We start from the raw sequence: 12,374 nt of genomic DNA on the forward strand, positions 1-12,374 counted from the left end.
TTGCCAGAATCCAAACACTCATCACCATGCTCATTATACGACAATATGACAACAAATTACTCCATTCTGGAGTCGAGACGGTCTTTGCGGAACTCAGACGCAAGTTCTGGATTCTCCAAAGCCATGAAGCTGTGCATTCAGAGATCCTTCCTGGGGTGCCAGAAGTGGAGGGCAAACTGACTATTCCCAAGACGGTAGATCTGCCTCATTGTTGTTTCCGCCTCATGACACCTCTGTTCTACTCAACAGGAGTGGATTGTTTTGGCCTGTTCCAGGTCAAGTGAGGTCGGGGGACAGAGAAGAGATGGGGAATAGTTTTCAAGTGCATTACCACTAGATGCGTCCACCTAGATGTGCTGCACAACATGGATACCGACTCATTCCTTATGTCGCTTAGAAGGTTTGTGGCTGACAAGGAACACCCTTCAAAATTCTCTTACCAAGGGACCAACTTGCACAAAGGCTCCAGGCAAGTTTCCAGGCCAAAGAGTTGCAGACCCAGCTGGCTAAGCACCAGATCTGATTACAGTACAACCCACCAAATGCACCTCACTTTGGTGGGGCCTGGGAGCGGGAAGTCAGGTCCATCAAGGCCCATCAAGGCCCTGGGAGCACAGACAGTGACTGAAGAAGTCTTGTGGACTGAGGTAGGGGGAATCCTCAGTTCCAAGCTGCTGGGCTATGTGTTGACGGATGTAGCCGATGTGGACCCGGTAACCCCAATTACCTCCTCATGGGGCAGCCCAACTCGCTGCTCCCTCCAGTGGTGTACCCTGAATCTAAGATCCTCTGTCAGAGAAGATGGCTGCACAGTCAGGTGTTAACCGACCAGATCTGGACCCATTTCCTGCAGAACTACTTACCTTCCTTGCAGTTGAGGCAGAAGTGGTTGAAGGATACAGAGACCCTCACCACTGGCATGGTGGTAATGGTGATCAACCAGATGCTACCTTGAGCGCTGTGGCCCATAGGATGGGTCACAAAGATCATCAGGAGTGCCGATGGGAAGGTGCAGACCGCTGAGGTGCAGGTGGACAAGAGGAGCTACACCAGACTGGTAGCCAAGCTCATTGAGTTGCCAGCCATCCCAGAGGATGCCCCGAGGACAGCCCCCGTTAACGTTTGAGCCTTTCCAGGAGGAAAAGGCTCAAGGAACATGAAGATGTATGGACAATGAAGTTTAACTTGTTGCAAGGCAATGCCCTTTTGAAGACGGCTCGTGCTAGGTTGTAGAGAACAGTGGACAGACTAATAAAAGTTAGATGGTTAAACAGTTTCTAACACATTAAGTTTCAGTTGATTTCTTCAGTTTGACCACATGACCACAAATGAGTACTAAATTTGTGTACTGTGAAGATGTTTAGTTACTGTGTTAACAATTTATTCGTCTCGTATGTGTTGGGCTCATACACCATGTGCACAAGACACAGGCAAGCCTGCATGCAGTCACAAAGCCTGATATAAAGAAAGGCACCAGTTTAAACAAAAAGACTCCAAACGGACTTTAACTCCCATCATGCTCTGTTCAACTCACACCTCAGTGTGAAATCTGGCAGAATCAAACTCTCAGCTCTCATTGGGCGAGACCCGCCAGAAGACACGGGATTTCCTCTTCCTGGCCGTGACATCACTGAGAGCATAAACACTGGTGGCCCTCTTTGAATAGCGCTTCCCAGCTGCTCACCTGGCTAACGTAAGGAAGTAACTTCTGTATGTACGTTAAACTCTGACTAGGCCGCACCATCTCAACCGCACTGGATGCTGTCTACTGTTTTCTCTGCAATGCCGCCAAGGATCAGCTGCTGTGAAACCCGCCGACAGAGTGAGAGGATGGTCCCGTCAGCCTCCAAGCCAAGGAACCAAGCCAGACCCAAAAGACGGACTGAAACACACCCTACTCACTTCCCTACACGACACAAGTAAGAGGCTTAAGTCTGGGCTGAGACAGGATATTAAAGTGTGTAATTTTCAGGTTTATTATTGTTGTTTGTTGTGAAGTTAACAAAGAGTCCAGTTGTTGCTGCTAATAATACTGTAAAGTACTGTTGTTGTTTGCTGCTTGTTTGGTTGTGTTTATCATGCTAAACTGTTTTGTGTTGTCCAACTGCTTGGACTGCTTTGTGTTAGCCTGCCATCATGTTTGAGACCGTGGATTGCATTTTATTTGTTGAAATCAGACCATGGCCGGTGAATAAGGATGTTCACACGCCACATCTTTGTGAAAATAAAAGCAAGCACCAAATCTCACAATCGTTGAGATTTTTTGTTCTTTGGTGCTTCCACCTCTTTTCTCCTCTTACTAACCATGCACATACATGCTCCTACACGAACACACACACACACGTGGTGAGCAGATAACTCAGTAACAGAGCTCAGCTCTGTCCCCACGTTATCCTATTGTTAGAGACACGTGTTAAGCCGGCAGACGGCGTTAACCATTGTCTCTGTTCAAATCTCGTGGTCACCTCCTCTGACCCGAATTCTCGCATGACATACCCCCCCCCACACACACACACACACACGGGTCATGTCCACCATCTTGCTCCTCTCCTTTCTCTCTTACACACACAAACACATACACACACACACCTACATGTGCCATATGCTTGCTTGGTGTTTATAGTGCTTGCTATTTGTAGTTACTTGTTTCTTATGTTTGTGTTTGATAGTTTGTAGTTGGGTGATAGATGTTTATCGACTTAAGTGCTATTGATTGCTAATTGATATCGCTAATGTTAATAAACTCTGCTATACCTTAAAGAGAAGTTGTTTTGGTATCATTTGCATATATATTGTGGTAAAGGCTGGTTGCGAGAGTTAGCGCTCGGACTCAAACCCCAACTGTTTACGTTATAAATATAATAATATTAATTTCTTTCAGATATTGACATTTTTAAAGTGAACACCCCTTTTTGAGACTGTTTTAACTGATTTGGTTATTGGTCCCTGATCTCAGGGTGGTGCCCTGTTGTTGTTAATTTACAATTAACAATTTTATTAAATATAAATAATTATCTTTGATAATCATCAATTATTAATTATTGCTAATAAGCAAACCTGCTCCTAGTAAGTCCCAACATTATGTGTAGCCTTTAGAACAGCATTATAACAGCGATTATAGTATTTAGTTAGTCCCACTTGTGAGGTTTATGTTAAATATAGAGATAGCCTGAGTAGCGTAATGTTGATGTTTTTGTATCCCCCTCACTTAGAACCACACATCTAAGGAATAGTAATAGTGCCTGTGCATCTGTGTATCTGCATTTAGCTCACAATAAAACTCTCAAAGGACATTCCTGCCTCCCATGTCCTGACTAGACACCCCTTATCGTTGACTACATTTCCTCACCCCTAAGCTTTAATACAGGAAATATTATTTAGTTTCATAACATTAAATCTCATCTCTGTTGTATTTTGGGGGCCAAAAACCTGCCATGTAATAATATGTCCATGTAAGGACATGTAAGTCTTCAACGTTAACATCTTATTCCAGTGCACAGGCATAGAAACAAAGACATGCACTGCCCCAAAGACACTCCCATACATACCCAACACACTCATACGCTTATCCTTGTTTCCATCTGTACTCTATTACCCAGAGTGCTAATGTGCTAGGCCAAGATCCTAGGCTTCTGCCAGACGGTGCTCCACTCTCTATACTGGGGGCTCTGACCTTTTTCCTTAAACGTTTATCATCCTCAGACCACCATAACTCACCTGCTCAGCCATCCATCAGTCCTGGAATGGTTTCAATTTGTCTCAAGATATGCTTTGTTTCTGTTCCATTCGTTGACTCAGGTCTGGTTATTTTCTTTGGTCTCCTGTGTTGGTTTTTGACAAAGGTCATGCACACTATTTAGGATTGGTTCATGAACTATGCTGCACATGGTTTATTTATGGTAACAGTCTGGTCAAGAAACCTTGAACTAAAAAGAATTACATGATTGAAGGGGAAATCACTCTGTCGGCACTCTTCATCCGTGAGACTCCATACGTGCACCTTCGACACGCAAACCTGCTTATTAATGGCACTAATCCCATGATTTATTTCAGATTCAGTCATGATTTATTTAATTATCTATAGCACACACTAACCTGGAGGTCACGACTTCAAACACTGAAATAATAACATCAACTGGTCTACTGGTTTTCATAGAACATATGCCCAGGATCGTAATATACTTTTTGATCTCATGCCAAAGCAGTGCAGTATGGTTCTTTGGGAATGAAAAGGTTGTCGGTGGAAGTGCGGAGGAAGGCCATTAGGAGGTTAACTACCCGGCTAATATAATTTCAACTGTTTAAAATCACGATGAAGGACCTCTGTTCTTTCATGTGTAATAGGAAACACCTGGCAGCTTCTGCCAAGTGCAAACATGTTCGATTCAGTCTCCACATCTCTGACTGAGGACACTGGAAAAAGTCCATGAAAAGGTTAGTACATACAAGTTCGTCAGTCTCCAAATGCTTTCAATTTTACATATATGCAAGATTTTGGACCAAACATGCTCAGCAGAAAGAACAAGTACAATTCTGTCGTGGCAGAAAATATCGTGACATGATTTAATTTGTGAAACTTTTTGGTGTATTAATTCAGATGAAACTTTTTAGGAATTTTCTTGGAATTGAAGATTAGCCATGGATACTTAAAGCTGTGTCTTAGTAGCCTAAAAGCTTAATTACTGTGCTCATTGTCACACCAAGCTTAGTCCTTTGACATAGAAGCAGCAAAGCATCTGGCAAAACAAATGTATCTTTATTGGGTTGACTATAAAACATCAAATGTACATTTTATTACAGCTTAATTTGGATAAACAGACATAACTATGTCTTAAGGTGTTAATATTTGGAATATCATGGAATGGTTTGATGTCAACAGGGCTTTGAAACACATGACTGTCTTTATGTCCATAATATGCTGAAAGTGGTCATTAAACAAGGCATGCAGCAGATATTCACATTAGAAAATGGCGGCTAACATGAAACACATGCTCTTTAAAAAGAAACACACTCTTGGCTGACTGAAACCTGCACCAGCAAGCTGCTTTTGGTAACAGCAGAAAATGCTGTAGTCACAGTGGTAATGATCTGAAAGTCCTTTGGCGTCAACAGAATAACTGAATTACATAAATAAAAGACAGACAAAATACAACATGTGGGATTTATGAGCACAAAAAAAGCAGAAAACTCAACCACAAGCTAAATTTAAACATTATTATAATGTGAATGCTGGTTTTTAGAGCCATCTTTTGTACATCTGTAGAAACCATTACACAATGCTAACACTTGATTTATTATAAATATGATGATTGGTGCATAATGCTACTTTTTTAAAAAAAACAAAAGTCAATATTTGAGCGTTTTTAAACATAAAATACATTTATAAAACTTAAAAAAACAAATTAGCTGTAGTCATTACAAATCAAGCAGCTTAAAAGAATAGTTGGTAGAATAAATTGATAGCTCATATCTGTCCTTTCAGCAGAAAGACTAGAGGGAAACAGCTAGCTTGACTACATCCGAAGTAAAACCATTTACCTGCTGTGTCAGCACCCCTGAAGCTCAGAGATTAACACATTAATGTTTGTTTAACACATGCAAAACACAGAAGTGTAAAACTGACCAGTTGTGGTTTTATGTCAGGCTGGCTGTTTCCTCCTCCTCCTTGCCTTTATGCTAAGCTAAGCTAAGCTAACCGTGTCCTGGCTCCAGCTTGATATCTGACAGACAAATATTAGATTGGTATTGATCTTCTCCTCTAACTCTCGGCATGAAAGCGAATAGAATAAACGTATTTTCCAATATATCTAATCAAACCAGAGAAACTAGTCTGTCCTATAAATGGCTTAACAACTTGTCTACTGAACTGCAATCCATATAAAGAAACAACTTAGCAAAGTTTTGTCTTTCTTTTGTTATGCTGCCACCCAGAGGATTGACACTCCACTTCCTGTGTGGTGGCTGATCTGGTTGACCCGCCCACGTACACAGTCAAGTGTGAAGAACACTGCTGTGCCGTTACGCACCTGGAAGGACGCCCGCAGGCTCACACTGGCCCACTGGCTGCCCTCAGCCATCTGGCCACCCACCTGTTGGGCCAGAGGGATGGGCCGCACTCCCTCTGCCTCCCTGCCTGCCCCCGACTGCTCTGGATCACTTCGCCTGAGCAGAGTCACTTTGACCAGGTTGCAGGAATGAATGAGTTTGAGGTCCAGAGCTACACTGGCTGTGCCACTCTCCCTGAAGACCAAATCTCGTCTCTGATCTGTGGATCCCTTTCCTACAAGCCCCATCTGGGGAACCTGAGGGCTGGTCTGACGGAAGAACAGTGGCTTGTTTCGGACGGCTCCTGAGGGAAGGCCGGTGTGAGCCACAGAGGCAGAGAGAGAGGAAGAGATAGCAGCGGGGACCCAAACCAAGCTGAGGATACTGATGCCTGTCTCATCACCAAAGAAACGAACATTACACTGAGCAGGAGAGAGGATCTCAAAGGCCAGTGTGTCTCCAGGGCCAACTTTAGCTACTCCAGACAGAGATATGGATGTGTCACGGTAGTGTACACCAGGTTTGAAGGTACGGCACAACTCCATACCGGTCCCATTACGGTTGAGGTACGCCAATAGTTGGAAGCCCTCACTCACACATGCCTGGCCCATGGAGTACAACGCCTGCTGAAATACGAAGCGCACAGTGCCACTTTCTGCAAAACGGATCCCACGGCCGTCATGAGTCAGCCCCACTACGTAAGGGTCAGAGGTGGAGGTGGTGCGGAAGACCGGGCGATAGTTTGTGTGGTAGTGTGCAGACACCATCGCCTGTGCTGTCATGGCAACAGCCCCAGTGTCATGGGAGAGCCAGAAGAGACTAAACGGAGCTGCTGAGGGGTCATATAGCTGCAGACCTTCATTCGTTTGGTTACAGTGGTGGCTGGCACTCTGAAGGAACAGAGAGATCATGTGACCCGGCGCGACCTCTGCTACCCCACTGATGCTGACACTCTGGAGTGACCTCACCTCCCGCTGCTCGACCCTGACGCCACTGAGGTCACGACCCTCAGAGCCTTCAGTGTTATTCATACGCAAACACACCTGGATAAAGCTGCGGCAGCCGTGGTTCACCGAGAGATTGTCATCCAGCCAGACCAGGCCATGCTGCCTGAGCACCAGATGTCCATCCTCAACAGACACCAGGCCTGCATCACCTCCTCCTTGGATGTGAAGCTGCACGCTGGGGAAGGCATGAGCCACGATGTCACCTTTTGCGCCAGGCAGACTCACATCTCCAGCCCAGGACAGGGAGAGGGCGCTGTCGGCAGAAGCAGGGTCGGAACAGATGGTGTCTGTAGTGAAAGTACATGGTGAGGCCACAGGTTCTCCGTCACACTCATTACAGGCCTGACACTCATCCATGTCCGTGTTGTAGAAGTAGCTGTGGCCGCACATTCCTGAGTTGGCCTCTCGCTCTGTCATGCCCTGACACCTGAATCCACCTGGTGATACCACAGCACAGACACAAAGAACAAGATGTTAGTTGAAAACACATGTCTGTGTGTAGATAGTACTATTGAAGGTGCTGTCTCTAAATAAAAAATTCAGTTGTTTAATATGTGAGGAAGGGGTAAAATATATATTTACATTCAGTATCATTTGCAGACATTTTGACAAAAGTTCTCAGTAATTCATGTTACCTGGAGTGTTGAGACACTTTTGTTGATCTCCACAAAGATCAGTTATTTCGAGGCATTCATCTCTGTCCTGTAATGACAAGTAAACTGGCACTTTGAATCAAATTTAACCATGTATGTAAACAGAAAGGAGTGACCAACAGGCTACCAAAGTGCAGGGTTCAAATGCAAACCTGATTTTTTTAACCTCTCTTCTGCTTCTTTTTTTAATTTATTTTCTGTTTATCATGACAAATCCAACTTTTTAAACTTTTGCTATAGTTCATGACCGCCAACACAACAATTGCTTTCTCTCCCATGCTTCAAGTTCAAGTTTTGTAAGTTACTGTTTCCTGTATCTAGCTACAAGTTCAGCTGTTTCTGAAAAACCCCACGCTGAAAGTGATGCTAACCTGGCAGATTCTGTCTGAATGGACTGAACACTGGGCAACCAGGAAGAAGCCAGAGGGACAGATGGTGCACCTCTCACAGCGAGGACGACCACTGCTGAAGCCACAGTATTCCTCGGGGCCGCATCTCCCACAGGACAGCAGGGGCCGCCCCACCTGATGGCATCAAACATGTCAGTGTGATACTAAAAATCAGTCAGGACAATATACATATTTATATCAGTTCAGAAAATACTGCACTAGATTCATGTAGATAAGGATGTAAAAACTTTGTGAATGTCCTCATACTTATGAAGTGTGATGATGTGTGTCCATACATAAGTTTATTTAAGATATTCACTATTTGAAAAACATGCACCTATTCTTGCAAGTGATGTGTGGCATGAAAGTAAAGCCAATCATTCCTTTAGTTACAAATAACTTAAAGCTCCTGTGCCTTTACTTACTTTAAGTCTCTAGAAATAAAATCATCTGGCATCATGTCAACAATCAAGTTGTTCTTTTTTTTTATACACAGTGTCTTTTGTGGAGTAAAGCTCTTTTAAACTCTTGATTTACCTCCATGATGCTGGCTTCCATGTCCACTTTGTGCAAAGAGAGGGCCTGTTGTGCTTGGTGAGCTCTGACTTGCCCATTCAATGTTTCCATATGACTGTCCAACTCCCCCTGGAGGTTTGGGAAGGATGTTTGTTTGATGCCGTCCATCAGTATGTTGTACTGTGCCTTCACCTGAAACAGAGAAATAACATAACTTAAAAAACTACAAACAGTTTGTTCATGTCACGGTCATCATCATCATTATTATTATGGTTTATGATATGAATAAAAAAGCAAACTGCAAAACGTGTGATCATTATATGCAACTTATTCTGTTCTGTGTATAACTCCTCTAATCCTCCACATGGAGGTCGAAGGTCAGGATTATCTAAAGTAGTAATGATTAAAACTTCTGTAAGTCAGATATTTTCCATTCATCTCAACTGTATAAACGTTTGTTTCTCTAATCACTGCTCATTAACATCTCCATCATCGTCAATCATCATCATGGTCATCACAGCAGCTTTACTTGCTCCATCTGTTCCAGCATCCTCCTCTGTTGCTCCAGTATTTCTCTCTGCTGGCTGACCAGCGTCCCCTGCTGCTCAGTGAGGAGCCTCTGCAGCTCTTTGACCTCGTCCTGCTGGCCCTTGAGGGCCTCAACGAGCTTCTCCTGGCTCTTAGACAACTGCAGCTGCAGCACAAGAGCATCCTCTGAGGGAACCTCATTGTTCCCTGCAGCAAAGAGAGCAAACTATTAAACAGCAGTTGAGTGATTATCATTTCCTCACTGAGAAGGTGCAAAGCAGATTATCTCTTTGCATTTTACTTTTAATCATCCGCAGTCTGATACTGACCTGGTTTCATGTCACATGTCAGCTGTATCCATGCACCACGTTCCGACCCAAAGTCTGGAAGCTCATCCAGAAATTGAGCTGCTCTGTCTGTTACATGAACCGGGGAAGAGTTGCCTCTCCCGTCGTCTCCTCCATGCGCCTTTTGGCGCATCCGGGGGGGCAGTTTACATCCAATCCCTTTGCACTCCCGTGTTGCGCTGTCATCACTTGTCGGGCGATTAGAGACAGAAGTCGGACAAGTCCCGCCGGCGCAGCCAGGATGAAACACCTCCGCCGTGATGGTTCTCGGGTTCGTCCTCCGGTTGCCATCCGTACCCGCTTGTTGCGCAAAGCCGCCCTGCTGAGGTTGGATGATGGCGTACTGTGCTAACGGCGCGCTCTGGGCTTGGTGATGACTGAAATGAGCATCCTGTTGGTAACTCTGGTGGACTTGTCCTGGTCTGGATTGTGCAGAGTGGTGAAACTGCCGTCGGGACGCCGCTGCTGTGTCCGTGCGCCCCTGGCAGTGCGCTCCGACGCACGGTCTGCTCCTGTCCTGGCCAGACAAGCAGTGCGTCCCCCGGCAGATCTCAGACACGCTCTGTGTTGCACTGAGTATAAATGTGAGACAGAATAAAAATATCGCAGACATAGGTGCCATGTTGCAAAGCTGAAAGGTAAAAATTGAATTATGCCTTTTTAACGCATTAATCCCTCAGTTCTGTTTATCTTGATGGATCATCCCTTTAAGAAAAAATCCGTCAAATTAGTAATTGTCAACACACGTAACTGCCAATTGATCTTGAACGAGTGATTGAACAGAAATTCAGCTTGTCTCCATTGCGCGCACCGCGGTTTCTGCCCCCTTTGCCCCTTCTGGAGATAGCTACGTCTAGCCCACATGTGGCGCTCACTGCTCCTAATTGGCAACAGGTTTTGCTCCTAGTCTTAAATTAACCCGTAGCTTTCCCGGACATACCACTCTGCCGAGTCACTCCATTTCTATTGAAGCTATGCATGTGGTACATATTTGGATTATTCTAGTGTTATTTTTATTCTCACACTCAGGCTGGTCATTCATAAGCAGCTTGTTTGCATTGTAAGGAGAAGTGTCCTGATCTTCATGACAAGTCCCAAATGGTCCAGTGGAATTTCAGAGATTTATTTTATAAGGCATTTCACATGTGAGACTTTTCCTATTCAAAGGGAATTCTTTCTTTTTCTTTTGCCATTTATGTTGATGACAGTTTTTTAACAAGCCCTGTCGGAATTTAATTCTGTGAAAGTCTCTTCTTTAAGCTTTGATCTGTTCTCTATAGTTCTGGATTAGGGTTCAGCAGTAGGACTTCTAAAACACAACTCTGTGATATTGTAAAGTAGGAGCCAAAACTGCCTCTCCTGTAAAATGTAAACTTTGTTACAGTTTATTGCTGCTCTCATTTCCTTTCCCTGACCCCACATGGCTTTGATTAAAGCTTTAAGCCACATTTGAAACATTTGAATGTTTCCCCCTCTTCTCATTTTCATTGCAAGTCTAAGAATTAAGCTCTCTCTCTCTCTCTCTCTCTCACACACACACACACACACACACACACACACACACACACACACACACAAACAAACAAACACAAACACTGTCTGTAAGCAAGTCAGTAAATCCTCCAACTCTCAGCAGCAATTTGTTATAAAATAGTCACATTCAGTAGGTAAATTTGCATCTTTTTAAAGGACTGTTGGGGAGTTAAAACAGCAATGTGCACACACACACACACACACACACACACCACACACGCACACACACAGCAGGTGGTTGCAGGGCTGCACTTAGACATAGCTACTAATTTTCACAGTCGAACGTAAGTGAGACCACACATGAATCTGAATACAGACATCAGCTGTACTGATCAGGAAGTATTAACTCTGTCCCTGGGTGTCTTAGAGAAGGCGGGAGAGAAAAGGGTGATGTCCAAACCGCTGGGCAACACCTCCCTAACAACTAAGACAGTTAGTATTTGTTTGGTGTTTATGTCTGGTAACCCCACAACACTAGACTGTGTCTTCACTGTGGGACTAACACTAGTTTCATCATTTATGTTTTTCTCATTTTTGTGCAACAAGTACAACAGAACATAACGTATCTTGACATTCAACACATACATGGCATATTACATATGCAATATTTACTGTAGTATTTCTGAGTAAAATCCTGATCCTTTTTCATTTTGATTTGTCATAGCATGAAAATCACATTACATTAGATGGCTCTGTTCCATTTAAGTGTCACAGTAAATTATACAAGAGAGCGAATTGCAACTCATCATTAACGTTATTAATAGCACGTGAGCACTTCCTGCTTTGACATGTCAAAACATCTGCAGAGGAAAAAGACTTATTACTGTGTTCATATTGTTTAGAGTTACATCTCCTGCTAATGTAAATAATATTCTTTCCAGCTTCTCTGCTGCCGTGACTTTTAATTTCCCTGAATGGGAATCATGGGATCAATGTTTATTTTCAAGCTAATCTTGTTTCTTTGCAACTTAGTTATATGCATTGTTGGGCAAGTTACTTAAAAACTCTCACTAACACATTAAATATTACTCATTTAAAAAGTATGTTTACTAATTAGCTGCTCAACAGCTAAAAACAGTTTATTAGTTACTCATTACTTTACTTTTGTTACTCATTCCAGCACTCTCGAAGGTGCCCGTTAAACAACTTCAAAGCCGTCACACTCACATATTGAACCTCCTGTGTTTAACACGTCACTGGGATTTGTAGCTGTAATATAATCACGGTACTGAATATCAAAGTGTAATCACTTAATCTACTCGCTACTGAAAAAGGTCATTTATTTAAAGGCCCCACACAGCCACACAGGTGTTTTTAGTTATGCTGATTAATTACACTTGGTTAAGAGTTGAAGTG

The 12,374-nt window shown here is 43.5% G+C and overlaps 1 protein-coding gene across 1 annotated transcript; it reads right to left on the minus strand.

The window, feature by feature from the left end:
* Positions 1-4,737: 4,737 nt before the first annotated feature.
* Positions 4,738-10,902, minus strand: si:ch211-252f13.5. The gene is made up of 6 exons (XM_042430050.1): positions 9,468-10,902; positions 9,140-9,345; positions 8,632-8,802; positions 8,077-8,229; positions 7,688-7,754; positions 4,738-7,489 (listed from the first exon to the last, which is right to left on the minus strand). The coding sequence occupies exons 1-6, from the start codon at positions 10,105-10,107 to the stop codon at positions 5,916-5,918; spliced, it is 2,811 nt and encodes a 936-aa protein (XP_042285984.1). The 5' UTR covers positions 10,108-10,902; the 3' UTR covers positions 4,738-5,915.
* Positions 10,903-12,374: the final 1,472 nt, after the last annotated feature.

This window comes from Thunnus maccoyii, chromosome 12, assembly GCF_910596095.1.
Source record: "Thunnus maccoyii chromosome 12, fThuMac1.1, whole genome shotgun sequence".
Lineage (NCBI taxonomy): Eukaryota > Metazoa > Chordata > Actinopteri > Scombriformes > Scombridae > Thunnus > Thunnus maccoyii.